At 37.5% G+C, this 17062-nt stretch overlaps 1 protein-coding gene across 1 annotated transcript; it reads left to right on the top strand.

Moving 5' to 3' along the window:
* The first annotated feature begins 440 nt into the window (after positions 1–440).
* PTCHD3 (patched domain containing 3) lies at positions 441–8843 on the top strand. The gene is made up of 4 exons (XM_045820011.1): positions 441–1472; positions 2329–2450; positions 4583–4728; positions 7339–8843. The coding sequence occupies exons 1-4, from the start codon at positions 441–443 to the stop codon at positions 8841–8843; spliced, it is 2805 nt and encodes a 934-aa protein (XP_045675967.1).
* Positions 8844–17062: the final 8219 nt, after the last annotated feature.

Raw genomic sequence — 17062 nt, 5'->3', positions numbered from 1 at the left:
GGTAGTGAACGCACGACACAATGCACAGATGGTGTGTTTCAGAAGGGAACACCTGAAAGCTATATAACTTTATTAACGAGTGTCAGCCCAATACATTCCATAAAGAAAGAAAAAACAAAACAAGGCACAACTCAGCCCTGCTCCCTCAAGGAGCCAAAACTCGAAGCCCTTGGGAACAGCGGGGCAGCAGCAAGACAGGCCAAGTCACGTGCTACCCAACGGAAGCTCCTCCTGCGCCTGTGCAGCCCAACGGAAGCTCATGCCATCCAGGCCCGGAAGTGGCAGTTGCTCCGGAAACCGTTGGCTGAGGTGGAGATAGGCGATCTTCTGCAGCTATTCCCCATCTTGTTGTGGCGTTTGAGAACGTGACCTTTCCTTCTGGAGTGATTCTCAGTCCCTCTAAGACAGCCTCAGAGGCGGAGCCCAAGACCACAGCGCAGATGGAGCCTGAGTCCCTGCCCAAGCTGGAGAAGCCCTGGCGGCCTGAGCGAGACCCGGATCTGGGGGCAGCTCTGAGGGCTGTGCGGCCTCAGGCCTCCCGGGAGAAGTTGGATCCGGTCTTGGAGTCAAGTCAAGAGCGGGAACTCGAGGTGAGCTGGGACTCAGGGCAGCGTGCGGAGCCACTAGGAGCGGAGCAGGAGTCACTTTCCTCCTGGGTGTCCTTGAAGCCAGAGACACCTCTGTCCAGGCCACAGTTCTTAACTGAAGTGTCTCATAAGCGCCGCTGCCGAACCAACTGCCTGGAGGCTCCACTGTCCCAGGCCTTCCAATGGTTGGGAAAGAAGGTGGGCTTGCACCCCTGGGTCTTCCTGCTGATGCCCATACTGCTGACGGCTGTTCTGGGCACTGGTTTTACTTACCTGCCCAAGGATGGAAAAGAGGACCTTGAGGAGCAGTACACTCCAATCGGGAGTCCCGCAAAAGCCGAACGACGCTTTGTGCAAGAACATTTCACCACTGACGACTCAGATTACTTCTCTGTCTATAGGAAGAGTACCGAGGTCAACTTCGCTTCTATTCTAGTGGTCTCCAACACTGCCTCCCTGCTGGAACAAGAAATCTTATCAGAAATTAGCAAATTGGACCATATGGTGCAGGCTCTGTATGGGACACAGAAAAATGGAAAGCAGATCCTGTATAGTGAGGTGTGTGCTAAGATCCAGGGCTACTGCGTACCCTCCAACCCACTCCTGTCTGCCTGGCAAGTGAACAAGCAACTTGACCTGGAAAAAATCACCTTCCCCATCTACAAGCAAAATGGTCAGCCCATGAGCTTGGCTGGCACCCTTGGAGGAATCATCTTAGGCCAGAAGATAGGTACCAATCAGGTACTCTTGAAGGTCAAAGCCATGCGGCTGCAATATTACCTGAAGACTGGAGGAGAAGATAATGAGCACAGCAAGATGTGGTTGATCCATTTCCTGAAGCAAATCAGCAATATTGAAAAGAGTCTGGCCTTGAAGATGATCCAGGTACGTCGTAGCTGGTGTTAATAGGAAGGCCTGGACAAAGTGGGAAGGATAAGACTTATACTAAGGACCATCAATAGCAGTAGCACTCCCCTGGTATTTTGTGGAGTCCTTGAATTGAAGCTGGGTGTACACCAGCGTTTTTGGTACTTAATCTGACTTTCTTAAACTAATACTGTAGGATGCCAAAAGCTTTAGATCATTGGTAATATTCTCGTGGAAAACACAAATCCTACAAATTCAAGATAGGTTTGTTCGGTACAGACATTGAGCTTCAGGTTTAGTTTCAGGGATTGGTTTTCCAGCCAAATTACTTGGAAATTCTTACTTTTAGTTAAAGTCTTTGGTGTTATTGAAAAAGATAACTAGGTTAATATTTTTCAAGTAAATTATTACATCGTGCCAGGCACATGCTAACTGTTCAGTGTTGTTGGGTCAGCTAACCTAATAATACTTCTGAATGGTCTGGTGAAAGTGAAATACCCACTGGAAAAAGGCTTTGAATACCAGGCCCTTATGAAATGATATTTATGCACCGGACATAGTGAAAGATAGCAACCTAAAAAAGTTTAGAAAAAGCCACAATTTCTTTATTAATAATTTCATAGTTTTATATAAAACTTAGATTTTGTGTATTCAGAAGTTTTAAACTTTGGATTTTTAAAAATCTTTGGACATTATGCCAGAGATTTGTGGGAAGAAGCATATCTATATTCTTTTTTTCTAAAAACATAATTCATGTATTTTGATCTTTTAATGAATTTGGACAATATTTTCATCAATAAGGTACAGTGTTTCAATTGTGTTTGTAACAAATTTTTTTATTAAAGTTATTTATTTGAATATATTTTTGTGGCAGGTGGTCTACTTTACATCACTTTCTAGACAACAGGAATTTGAGGCAACTTCTACAACAGTGATTCCTTTGTTTTACATGGCATACCTTCTAATCATATTATTTTCAATCTCATCATGCTACAGGTAAAACACTTTCATTAATTTTTTAAACCTTAGTGTTTAAAAAAATTATTGTGGTAAAACATGATAACATGAAATGCCATTTTAACCATTTTAAGTGTATGATTCTGTAATGTTAATGACATTCACACTATTGTACAATTATCACAACTATCTGTTTCCAAATATTTTTCATCACCCCACACAAATACTGTAACCATTAAGCAATAACATTCAATTGCCTCCTCTCAGCCCTGGTAAACCTTTAATCTACTTTCTATCTCTATTAACTTATCTATTCTAGAGATTTAATATAAGTGGAATCATATAATATTTGTCCTTCTGTAACTTGCTTCACTTAGCACAATGTCTTTAAGGTTCACCCATGTTGTAGCATGTATCATAACTTCATTCCTTTTTGTAGCTGAATAATATTCCCTTGTATGTCACACCACATTTTATGTATCCATTTATCTATTGATAGGCACTTGGAATGTTTCCACTTTTTGACTACTGTGAATAATGCTGCAGTGAACATGAGTGTACAAATAATTGCTTGAGCCCCTGTTTTCAATTCTTTTTCAATATATACCTAGAAGTGGGCTCGGTGGGTTGTATAATAATTCCATGTTACGTTGTTGTAGAACTGCCCAGCTGTTTTCCACAGAGGTTACACTATTTTGTACCCCATCAGCAATGTCTTCACTTCCTCACCAATGCTTGTTATTTTCTGTTTTATTGATTATAGTCAGTTAAGTAGGTGCAAAGTAGTATCTCACTGTGGTTTTGATTCACATTTCTCTAATTACAAATGATAAGTAACTTTTGATATGTTTATTGACCATTTGTATATCTTCTTTGGAAAAATGTCTATTAAGTCTTTGCACTTTTGTATTGGGTTGTTCTTTAGTTATTGAGTCTTGTTGTTGATGAGCCCTTTATATATTATAGATGTTAATCCCTTAGCAGACAGATATATATGATTTGTACATAATCTCCCACTCTGTGGATAATCTCTTCAGTTTCTTGATAATGTCCACTAATGCATAGAAGTTTTATTTTGATAAAATTCAATTTATCTATTTTTTCTTTTGCTAATTGTGCTTTTGGTGCTATATCTAAGAATCTACTGACAAGTTACTGTCAAAGTAATGCATATTTACCTTATGTTTTCTTCTAAGAGTTTGTGGCTTTAGATCTTATATTTAGGTTGTTGATTATTTTTTAGTTATTTTTATATATGGTGCATAGTAGTGATCCAATTTCATTCTTGTATTGCACATGGAGAATCAGTGGCTCCATTTCCATAGTTGACTCTCCTAGTCTTCAAATGTAGTTTCTCTCTTCTACTAGGGCTGTCTAGAGGCAGGTATCATTTATTTGTCTTGAAGCCATTAACAAGCAAGGAAAAGATAAAACCAGAAGTTGTCAATATATTAAAATATACTGTTGTGGTTGTTGGGGAGATAAAGTATTGAATCCATACTTTAAAATACTGTGTATATATTCCCATTTATGTTTGTCCAATAAAAACAGGCATAGGTTGTGGACTACAGTTCAAATTTTTTATTTCTTTTTGCATCTAATAGGAAATTTTCTAGAGCCCACCTCACCAGTAGAGGAGATACCTTAAAAAATGTTTTAGAAGGAGGCTTTCATACTTTTTTGTTAATCACAATACAGGAATACAGGAGCTATTTAGGATTGTATTTTTGGCTAGTTGGAGTTAGGGGTTCAGAGTCAGTACCTATGTACAGGTAGCCTCTGTGCTGGAGGTCTCCCTCCACTTCTGTTTTATTCCATTCACACCCCTTTGAAGATCCAAGTGAAATTAACCATCTGCATTGCTTTAGTATAACTTTCTCACTTTCTCCTTCTGAAATGCCGGCCTGTGGAGTAGGACTTGGCTAGCTATATACAAATCACCCAGGGAAGTTTGATAAAAGCACAGATTCCTGATTTTTCTCTTCCCTCTTTTTTTGGGTGGGGGGCTTACATATTGCCTGGGAATTAAAGCTCTCTAGCAGTCAGGTATGGGAATCATGGCACAAGAGGTTCCTGAATATGTATCCAAGTCAAGAATTTTATTCATTGATGGAATTTCAGTATGGAAGCTACTGCCAAAATTTCCATAATTTTTCCCTTCAAATTTACAGGTGTGACTGTGTACGAAACAAAATGTGTGTTGCAGCCTTTGGAGTAATTTCTGTTGCCTTGTCAGTGGTGAGCGGCTTTGGCTTCATGTTATATACTGGGGTACCATTTGTGACTATAGTTAAAAATTCACCATTTCTTATTCTAGGTGAGTAAAACAAAATGTGAGGCTATGTACTGTGTATGTGAGTGTGTAGGATAGTTAAGGGGAGGGGCTTGTGTTAGATTAAGCAAATTAATTATGTTTAGGTGGCTCTACTAATCCAAAATGAGGTGTCAGGAAAAAGAAAATCAAACTGAGCCCTGGGCTGGAATAGCCAGATTGGTTGGAGAGAGATTTTGTGCACCAAAAGGTCTTTGGTTAGATTTCATTCAGGGCACATACCTAGATTGTGGGTTTGGTCCCGATGGGCATGTACAGGAGGCAACCAATTGATGTTTATTTCTCACGTCAATGTATCTTTCTCTCTCCCTTTCTCTCTCTCTCAAATCAATAAATGTATCCTTGGGAGAGGATTAAAAAAAAGAAAATCTAAATTTCCCCAAATGGAAATACAAAGAACATGAATAGACAGTATATACAGACACATGTACATGCACAGACACACCCAAAAATGGAAAATACAAGTCATGGAAAATATAAGAAAAAAATATTTGCTCTCTCAGTTAATTAAGAGATTCAAATTAAACCAAAAGTGAAACACCTCATTTTCTTATTAGATTAATAAATATTAGTAAAATTGAAGGTTTGGGGAAAGTTGTGTGCAAATGAACAGTCACACTCTGCTGGAAGAAATGTGCAAATTAGTACACAACTTTGCACCAAATCAGATTTAAATATTGAAAAGGGAATGCCTTTGACGTATCAATTCCACTTCTAGAAGTGTGTTCTAGTAATTGGGCAAGTGCTCAAAAAGTAGAATAATATGTTATCTTCAGTGTAATTTAGAGTAAGAAAATACTGAAAACAACCTAATCCTATATCAGCATGGGATTGGTCAATTCAAATACAGCATCTTAAAATTTTGGAATCATTTCAGTCTTTAGAAAGTATGTATATAATATTAAGTGAGAAATAGTGGTTATGAAGTAAGATGTTTGAAATGGAGTGGCACAGTTATAAATTCTGGATGGGTAAACATCAAAGTGTTAGTGGGAATTATCTCTGAAGTGTGGAATTACAGCTTAAATTTTTCTTTGTATTTTCCTGTAATTTCAAAATTTATTTTACAATAAGCATGAAAAAACAAAGGTCTTTATATTTTGGAAAGCAACCAAGTTGGAAGAAATAATGTTTGGTTTCTTGGGTTAATAGTAGATCAGCTGTTCTTGGATATCAGCTTATTTATTCTAGCTCTTCGGGGCATACCTTCATACACACTCACACTTAATCACTCAATGTTTCCAACAGTTGTAAATAATTATAGTTAAAGTGTGTATAACTGATTTAGTAGAAACCATTTTTGTATAGTTTGTGTGTACAGAGGAGTGTGAATGTGTGTGTGTGTGTGTGTATAAGTTTGTGATTCCAGCAACTCAAGAACTATGTGTGGATCATTTAACGATGTCTTATAAATAATAAAACTAGCTATTAAATACATAATTATCAGTTCATTCTTGATTCTCCACACTTTTGATTCTTCCATTTTGCCCAGCTGAGTACATTTCAAACCCTCAAAGCTGGTGGCAGTGGGAGTTGATGACAGACTACAAAGACTTCTGTCAATTTATATCCTTCTACCTTGGTTATACCTGTAGAATATCTGGATTAGAAGCAAAGTTGCAATTCCCAGTACCCTACCAGGCAATCCATAGAGATAATCCCCAAAACTTTTAAGATCAGCATTTCAGTTCCAAGTATTGATTGTATCAGCACACACAGAAACAGGTGTTCATGAGTGAAAGTAGTATCCGCTCTAGCAGAAAGCCTGAGGAGATAAAATTTATCTGCATGCTCTTGCTGTTCTATTTGTTGTCCTTCTTTCCCAGTCTTTAATGATGATTTCAAAAATCTGCTTTATTCCAAACCAATCATGAAATGCCATCATGGAAAAGGATTAACTACCTAGTAGGCATTAATATGTAAAGGATCCTTGAGATTTACTTAAGTATATATTTCTGCTATCAAGAGTACTTTCATTTTAATGTTAAAGAGCCTTATATTGGGCAAGTGAAGTTTGAATGATAGCATTCTAGCTATCCAAAACATACCAGCAGGAAAACTACATTTTGTGTGTGTGTGTTTATAAGCTATGTAGTGTTTCTCACATTATACCACATTGATAGCTACATGTTAAATACAGAACATATAAGTCCAGCTTATATTTTAAACAATAGAATGTTGGCTCAATGTGTTCGTGCATTAGTATGAAATTACTTATGAGAGGAAATGGTCTCTGAAGTAACCTAGTAGAATCAAAGACGCATGGTAATTTTGCTTTGACTAACAACCAGTCAGTCAGATTTCTTGACTCATCATTGAAACACCCTAAATGAAGACTAGGAGTAGAATATACTGTGCTATGTGCAAAGAATAGGAGTTATGTACAAAGCACAGAGTTACTACAGAAGAAAGAGTGATGAATTCTGTTGTGGATTCAGAGGCAACCAGAGAAAGAATGAGAAAAAGTAGTATCAAAGCACAGATTGGGCAAGGTAAATAAGACCTTAAGTGATGGAAAAAAATGGTTTAAATTGATCTGTTTAATTTTTTAATGGATATTAATATTTATGAAGATTCTGTTTCTGTTTTTGACAGGTGTTGGGGTTGATGATATGTTTATCATGATTTCTGCCTGGCAGAAGACCAACCTCACAGATAGCATCAAACATCGTATGGCCAGAGTCTATTCAAAAGTGGCAGTGTCCATTACAATCACTACCATCACCAACATCTTGGCCTTTTATACAGGGGTCATGACCTCTTTCAGGTCCGTACAATATTTTTGCATTTATACAGGAACAACCCTGTTCTTTTGTTATTTTTACAATATCACCTGTTTTGGAGCATTTCTGGCCCTGGATGGTAAAAGAGAAGCAGTCTGTCTACGTTGGTTAAAAAAGACAGATAGGCCTGACCAAAAATGTTTCTCATTAAAACGATGCTGCTGTCTCCCATTTGGTTCTCTTCCAGATGAACAGGGAGCTGATATCCATCCAATGAATTCGTTCTTTAAAGACTATTTTGGACCTGTTCTCACAAGCACTAAGTCCAAGATTTTTGTAGTGCTTCTATACATTTTGTACCTCATAAGTAGTATATATGGGTGTTTCCAAGTGAAGGAAGGTTTAGACCTTCGAAATTTGGCAAGTGATGATTCTTACATTACACCATATTTTAATGTAGAGGAAAAGTATTTTTCAGATTATGGTCCCAGGGTTATGGTTATTGTTACTGAACCTCTTGACTACTGGGATAAATATGCTAGGCAAAAATTGGAAAGATGTCTGAGAGATTTTGAAAACAATGGCTATGTAGATAAAAGTCTTACAGAGTTTTGGTTACAAGAATATGTGCAATATATGGAGGATAACAGACAAGATATAAAGGATAAGAAAACTTTTATAAACAGTATTTCAAGTTTTGTTATGAAATTTCCACTTTTCAAATATGATATTAATATTTCATCATTACATGAAATCAGTTGTTCCCGGGCCTTCATTCAGACTATAGATATTTCTTCTTCAACCAACAAGAAAAAGATGTTACTCCAGTTACGAGATTTGGCTGAAGAGTGTGAAATTCCCCTAATGGTGTATAACCAGGCATTCATATATTTTGATCAGTATACTGCAATAATAGAAAACACTGTTCGAAATGTCATTGTTGCATCAACAATTATGTTTGTTGTTTCTTTATTGTTAATTCCTCATCCACTGTGTTCCTTGTGGGTAACTTTTGCTATTGCTTCTGTGATTGTAGGAGTAACAGGCTTCATGGCATTCTGGAACGTCAATCTTGATTCCATATCCATGATTAATCTTGTCATTTGTATAGGGTTTTCTTTTGATTTTTCTGCACACATTACCTATGCATTTGTTTCCAGTTCTGAACCCTCAGTAAACCAAAGAGCAATTGAAGCATTGTATATGCTAGGCTACCCTGTGTTACAAAGTGCAGTTTCAACAGTTATAGGGGTGTGTGTTTTAGCTGCAGCTAAAGCATACATCTTCAGGACATTTTTTAAGATTATGTTTCTTGTTATGTTATTTGGGGCTGTTCATGGTCTAATTTTTATTCCAGTATTCTTAACCCTATTTTGAAGTCTTGTTTAAAATATCCACTAGCAAATCAAAGGTCAGTTATAGAATTCCTGATTGTCCCAACTCAAACTGATAAAAATGCACTATTAACAATAGTCATTGATAAAGTAAAAACAAAGGCATATTTCCTTGACTTGGAAATCCCATTTAAAATGTTATTGAACATATCCTGAGAAAAATTAGTCTTACATGAAAATATCTATATTACTCAGTCCATATCTTACCTTCTGTTAAAAACTTAAGAATGAATAAATCCACATTACAACTCCAGAACCTCTTTTCTATTGACTAAAAGACTTATAAAATAAGTGTATCTCTTTACAACACTTAAAAAAATAAAAGATTTTTACTAAATTGGAATGTGTTGTCATCTTTATTAAGGTCTATATAATCAAGAATAAAATATAAATTTCCAGTTGTTTTTCCTTTTATTTAATCACTAGAAGTTGATGCATGGAATTTAAATACTTAATATGTTATACCATAAATGGAATCTTTTCACTGTAATTTCTATTTTCATTATTATGTAAAAGTTCACCTTACGTGTTTTCCCAGTCTGGGGCTATTCTATGTGTTTTCTTAATGATATGATGAACTGAAGTTTTTAAAGTTTTGAAATCCAGCTTATGGTGTATTTTTAGTTAGTGCTTTCTGTGTCCTAAGAAATGTTTACCTATTCTAAGATTATAAAATATTCATCTCTGTTTTCTTTTCAGAGCTAATAAGTTTTAACTTTACACTTAGGTCTGTGATCCATACACATGTTTTCATTGGAGAGTATGTAGAGACATTTGTTTTTATTCCATAATAGTTATCTAGTTGTCCTAGCATCTACTGTGAAAAGACTATCCTTTCACTAATTAACTCAGATTAACTAGGTACCTCTGTCAAAGAATCAGTTGACAACTTATGTGTGGTTTTACTTCCGTTCATTAATCTGTTTTGTCTACACTAAAGCCAATACCACATTTCCTTTATTACTAAAGCTTTATATTCTTGAAATTAGATTGTGTTAAGTTGTTCAATATTTTTCTTAATTTCCAAATTGTTTTGCTATTCTAGGTTCTTTGCATTTAGATACTAGTTTTAGAATCACTTGTCAATTTATCACAAAAAGCCTTTTGGGATTGTAACTGGGTAACGGTGAATCTACAGATCAATTTTGGGAAAATAGGTATCTTAGCAATATGAAATCTTCCAATCTGTAAACATGGTTTCTCTCCATTTATTTGTCTTTTTTAACTTCTCCCAAGAATATATCACATATTTAGGTAAATTTACTTCTAAGTATCTTTATTTATGAGATTTTTAAATATTTTAATTTTTTTCCCCTTTTTACTAGTCTATAAAAACAGAATTGACTTTGGTATACTTAACCTAACAAAGTGTTATCTTGGAAGATTCTTTCCTGAAGATCACTATAATTTCTTTTTCTATGCAATTATATAAGGACCACGTTAAGGCCATATTATTTCTCCCTACATAATCTTTATAAAAATTTAATGAGATTTATAAAATTTACTAATTGATTTGAGAGAGAGAGAAATACTGATCTGTTGTGCTACCCATTGATTGGTCGATTCTTGTATGTATCCTGATCAGAGGTCAAACCTACAACTGTGGCATATCTGGGTGACGTTCTAACAAACTGAACTATCCAGCCAGGGGTATAATCTTCACTTGCTTTATTGAAGTGGCTTAAAACACTGAGAAGAATGTGGGAAAGCCTACTAAAAACAGACATCACTGCCAAGTATGGTAATTACCAGAAGGTATTCCAAAGCTGTTTCTATCAGATTGATGAAACTCCTTTCTACTGCTAGTTAATTAAGATTAACTAAGATTAATTAAGATTAGCAGTAGCAGTGTTTTATCATGAGTGGGTATTGAATTTGGTCATATAATTTATGTCTATCTTTTAAGATTACCATGTCATTTTCCATTGTAACCTGTGAATGTGGCAATTTCTGTTGAATGATTTTTTAATATTACACCATCCTTGCATTCCTAGGATGATTCACATTTGGTCATGGCATATTATTATTCTCATATATTGCTGTCTTTGTTTTGTTCATATTTTGTCAATGATATTTGTTCCTAAGATCATGAAGGATAGTGGTCTGTAATTCTCTTGTAATGTCTTTCTCAGGTTTTGATATCAGGTATATGGTACCTTTAGGATATGAGCCAGTAAGTAATCCTCTTCTATTTTCTGAAATACAGGATACATGGTTAATATCATTTCTTTCATTTTTTTCTCTTAAATGTTTGGTACACTTCATCAGTGAAGTCATCTGGACACGAAGTTTTTTTCTGGAAAGGTTTTTTATTTCAAATTAACTTTTCTTAACAGATTTGAGGCCACTCAGATGTTTTATTTACTTTTGGGGCCAGTATTGGTATGCTTTTTCTTGCAAGGACCTTACCCATTTTTCTAAGTGGCTAATTGACTTTTTTAATTACTGGTTTTCAGGAATTTGACTATGCTTTGGATGTGTATGGTACATTTCCTTCTATCTTCTTGTGTATCTTTGAGATTTAGGACCTGTTTGCTATATTCCATCATATTTGAAAATATATTAGCCTTTATTTCTTCAAATATTTCTCTGCCACATTGTCTTTCTCCTCTCCTTCTGGGACTCCAATTGCAAATATTTTCCTGTGTCAGATCCAGTATGGTGGAGGAGAAGGTAGAAGGTACATTGACCTCCTCCCAGCATCAAATTGGAATTAGAATCAAAATACAGAACCAACCTTAATAACCAACATCACACTAGATAAATAGAAGTTCTAACTAAGGATTGAAAGAAGAAGCCACATTGATACTGGTAGGAAGGGCAGGGTTGCAAAAAAGGCTGGCCCACTCCTATGGGCTCTTGAGGTTCTGGAGGGCTATCTCAGCTGCAAAGTTTCCCCTGAGGAACTTTGGTGTCAGTCCTAGGCCAGGCTCCCCATCCTTCAATATCAGAGCTGGAAAGAGGCTCCCACATAAAATCTGGCTGTGAAAATCGCTGGGATTATGTCACCCAGGAAGAGATGTTGGCATCCTCTTAAAGCACCAACACATAATATCTCATTTGCAACCATTCACCCTGGACCCTAGTGGAGGGAGAGAAGAGCACACTAGAGTTGTGTGAGCACTCAGTAAGGTTTGTGGCTCTGGGGGGAAAGCTGAAGGGACTGCCACCAGGGTCCCTAGAATGAGACCCTCTCCAGTATAGCAGAAGCTGTCTTTTTTGGGCACACTACTCCCTGTCTTACAGCGAAAGCTTGGAGAAAACCGAATAACCCTATGCCCAGTTGCCCAACCCTGCTGAGCTTGTGCCCTGCTGAGGAGTCAACTGTCTGGTCTGGGGTATAAAGGTCCAAGTAGACTCGACTTTATTAATAACTGAGTTGTGTGGCTTTGTGGCAGGGGCCATTTCCCCAACTTTACTGTGAACCTGACTGGCACTGGCCCCTCACAAGAGATCCACTAGGCCCACCCTCCCAAATCCCAGCAGTACAGCATTGCTGAGATAGGGTACCTGGGAGAATCTGGAGCAGAATGAGTTATGTTGCTCTAGGAAAGTGTATAATTTTCTCTCATACATGCAACCACTGCAGAGCTTTTTCTTCACGTGGTCAAATCTTTGTCTATTAAGACCTGATAAACTCTGCTGGTGTCACCCTGACAACTCCCTGAAATCCCACTCCACTACAAAACCTATGGGCACCCAGCAGAGTCAGCTAGACTTGTTATATCCTGGGACATTTGCTGAATGGCCTTAGACACAGCATGGACACATAGTTTGAATCTATCAGTCTGATGAACACCACTCACCCCTACACAATGAGTCACTGAGAACCTACCTCATGCAACTTCAGTACCACCGAAAAACACCTTCAGTAACTGAGTCTAATAGCCAGCCAGCAGGTAGCAAGTGGAGGCAGGCTGAAATGGATCTTGGGGTGCCTTGGGGCTTTTGCTGACCTCCCCTAGGCTCAGTCCTGGTAGAGACTGGCCTTGGGCAGTTTGGTACTTCCGATGCACACCAATGCCCAGTGGTGGGCAGCCAGAAACAGGATCATTTTGTAGCTCTAAAGAGTTTGCTCAGGGCCAGTCACAGGCAGCATCTGATACTGACCTACACCAGAGTCTCCCTCAAAACACCCCAGAACAGATACATCCAGTGGCCAGCTTCAGAAAACATCAGATCAAGATCCAAATGGTTTCACAAGTGGCATAACCAAAGGGAGATCTCAGTAGGCACCAGGCCCTGCTGAGGAGAATTCTGCTTTGTGTGGTTAATACCTGCACAGCAGCTCATACACTTTGGTCAGGGTCAGTCCTCCCAGTCAGCCTGCCTGAGAGTTGATCCTGCATATGAATAGGAAGGATTACATAACCCACGCAAGGAATATTCCTGGAGCATGCAGCTCAGTTGTTTAAGAACGTTGTACCCCTGGGTCCCACAGGGCACCTACTACATAAGGATATCCTATCAAGATTGGGAAACAGAACTGATCCACTCAATGTAAAACAACAAAGACAAAGAGGCAGCCAAAATGAGAATAAAAAATAGGCCCCACATGAAAGAACAGGAGAAATTTCCAGAGAAGAGCTAAATGAAATGGAGGCAAGCAATTTATAAGATACAGAGTTTTAAAAGATGGTTATAAGGCTGGTGTGGCCCAGTTAATTGGAGCATCTCCCTGTGGACCAAGAGGTCACAGGTTTGATTTTTTGGTCAGGACACATACCCAGGTTGCAGGTTTGATATCTAGTTGGGGTGCATGTGAAAAGGCAACCAATCAATGTTACTCTCTTACATCTGTGTTTCCCTTTCCCTCTATCTCTCTATTTCTAAAAACAATGAAAAAATGTTCTTGGGTAAGGATAAAAAATGTTTATAAGGATCCTCAAAGAACTTAGCAGAAACTTCAACAACTTGAAAAAAGATATAGAAACTGTAAAAAAGAACAAGTCATAGATGAAGAATACAATATTTGAAGTAAAGAATACATAGAAGGACTAAACTGCCAGTTTGATGGAGCAGAGTATTGAATTAATGATTTGGAAGACAAAGTATTGGACAATCAGAACAGCAAAAAGAAAAAAGAATAAAAAAATGAAGATAGTTTGAGACCTTTGGCACAACAGTAAATACAATAACATCCGCATCATAGGAGTACCAGAAAGAGAAGAGAGAAAACACAAGGAATCAAGAAGCCATTTAAAGAAATAATGGCTAAAAACTAATCTAACCTAATGAAGGAAAAAGACACACAAGTCCTAGGAGTGTAGGGTATCAAACAAGATGAACATAAAGAGGCGCACACAAAGACAGATTATAATTAAAGGTCAAAGGTTAAAAATAAAGAAGGAATCTTAAAAGCAGCAAGAGAATGACAGTTACATGCAGAGAAGCTACCATAAGACTGTCAGGTGATTTCTCAACAGAAACATCACAGGCCAGAAGGAATTGGAATATTATATTCAAGGTAACTGAAAGCAAGGATGCACAATGAAGACTACTTCACCCAGAAAGTCTATTGTTTAAAATTGCATGAGAAATAAAAAACTTCCCAGACAAGGAAAAACTACTGGAGGTCATTACCACCAAATGGGTATTACAAGAAAGATTAAAAGGTCAAGATGAAGGAAGAAAAAGAAGAAGGAACAGGGAAGAAGGAGAAGAAGGAAAAGAAGGAAAAGGAGGAGGAGGAGAAAGCAATGACAAAGGACATAATTAAAAAATGTTTAAGGGCATTTTTATTGTATTTTTTCCATTACCATTTATTTCCTTTATACCCCCTTACCCTGCAATCACCACACTGTTGCCCATGTCAGTGAGTAAAGGGCCTTCTAGAAGAATAACAACAACAATGACGACAACAACAAAAACAAATAACAAGAGGAACAAAGAATAAAATAGCAATTAATACAAATCAATAATCACTGTAAATGTAAATGCCTTAAATGCTCCAATCAAAAGGAATATGGTAGCTGAATGGATAAGAAAACAAGACCCATATACATATGATACAATATATATGATATATTCTATAAGAGGCCCGCTTCAAAAAAAAAGATACACAAAAACCAAGAGTAAAGAGATGGAAAAAGATATGTGATGCACTGTGGGTCTCGTGGTTCTCCATTATTGTCACACTGGCCCTGGCTGTGGCTGCCTTTAGTGGGAGCAATAAACACCAGTATACCTGCTGGAAGAGGAAACCCACCAGCAAAAGAACAACCAACACATAACAACAGAAGATGAAGAAGGGAGTGGAAACCACATTAACCTCAACCCAAGACTGATCTGGAAATACAACTTAATGTAGGAGAAATTACCCAGAACAAACAACTGAACAAGAGTGAGAGAGAAGCCTCAAAACCTAGTACACAGAGAAGAGCAAGCTTCAACACAAACTGTCTAAACCTGCACAACAGAATACAAGACTAGGTGTGACTATCAGGTAATCAACTGGAGGGAAGGACCCACCAAAGAAAGAACCAACAACAATCAAAACCCAAAGACAAACACAGGGCCAACTTAAATGAACGCCCAAGACCAGTGACCTCAGGAGATCAAGGAGATAGAACCACTGAATCTCATGGGTCTTCTATCATAGAGGTTCACAACATAAACACAGGGAGTCAGAAGAGATCAATTTGAGAAGCAGAGTCTAACAAGAAGAGTCTCACAAACAATGGGAAGATAAAGAAACAATCCCCAAATGAAAGGAAAGGAGGAAGCCTCACAAAGAATGCTAAATGAAATAGAGGCAAGTCAATTATCAGATATTGAGTTCAAAGCCATGGTTATAAGGAAGCTCAATGAGCTCACAGAGAATTACCAAAAACTACAGAAAACTACAATGAACTCACTGCAAACTATATTAACATGAAAAGGAAATAGAAACTATCAACAAGGGCCAAGAGGAAATGAAGAATACAATTTCCGAACTGAAAAACACAGTAGAAGGAATCAAAAGAAGGCTCGATGAAGCAGAGGATTGGATCAGTGAGCTGGAGGGTAAGGTAGAAAAAAAAAACACCCAGAAAGGGCAAGAGAGGAAAGAGGCTCAGAAAGAATGAGGAAGGGTTAAGGGAAATGCAGGCCAACATGAAATGTAATAATATGCATAAAATAGGGATACCAGAAGGAGAGGAAGAAGAGTAAGGGATAGAAAAACTGTGAAAAAGTAGTGATGGAAGCCTTCTTTAATTTGATGAGAGAAAAAATCACACAAATGCAGGAAACAGAGATAGTCCCAATCTAGAGGAACCCAAAGAAGCCCACTTCAAGACACATCATAATTAAAATGGCAACGTTCCAAGACAAAGACAGGATCTTAAAGGCAGCAATGGAAAAACTGGAAGTAACATACAAGGGAACCCCAATAAGGCTAGCAGCTGACTTCTCAGTGGAAGCATTCCAAGCCAGAAGGGAATGGCAAGTAATATTCCAAGTAATGAAAACTAGAGGCCTGCAACCAAGACTACTTTATCCAGCAAGGTTCTCAATTAAAATGGAAGGCCAAATAAGGAACTTCCCAGACAAAAGAAGCCTGAAAGCATACACCTCCTCCAAACCAGCTCTGCAAGATATGCTAAAGGGTTTGCTTTAAGAACAGGAAGGAAAACAGTGAGAGAAAGAGGAACACAGGTACAAAAAATGGCAATGAATAAGTACCTATCAATAATAGCTTTATACATAAATGGATTAAACACCCCAATCAAAAGACATAGAATAGCTGAATGGATAAGAAAATATGACCCACACATGTGCTGCCTACAAGAGACCCACCTCAGAACAAAAGACCTACACAGACTGAAAGTGAAGGGCTGGAAACAAATATTCCAAGCAAATGGACAGGGGAAAAAAGCCCAGGTAGAAATGCTCATATCAGGCAAAAGAGATAAAAAAAAAAGAGCCATAAAGAGACTCAGAAGGTCACTTTATAATACTGAAAGGAAAAATCCATCAAGAAGACATAAACATTATAAATATATATATGCCCCCAACATAGGAGCACCCAAATACACCAAGAAAATCTTGGAGAACTTCAAGAAAGGTATCAACAGGAACACAATTATAGAAGGAGATTTTAACACCCCACATTCAAAAATGGACAGATCTTCCAAACAAAGTATCAACAAAGATATTGTGGCATTGAACAATGCCTTAGATAAAATGGACTTAAATGATGTATACAAAGCCCTTCATCCC

Source organism: Phyllostomus hastatus, unplaced genomic scaffold (assembly GCF_019186645.2).
Source record: "Phyllostomus hastatus isolate PE091 unplaced genomic scaffold, TTU_PhHast_1.1 phas_scaffold_39, whole genome shotgun sequence".
NCBI classification, from domain to species: Eukaryota; Metazoa; Chordata; class Mammalia; order Chiroptera; family Phyllostomidae; genus Phyllostomus; species Phyllostomus hastatus.
Note: the sequence above shows the minus strand (reverse complement) of the source record. Positions and strands in the feature narration are given on the sequence as shown.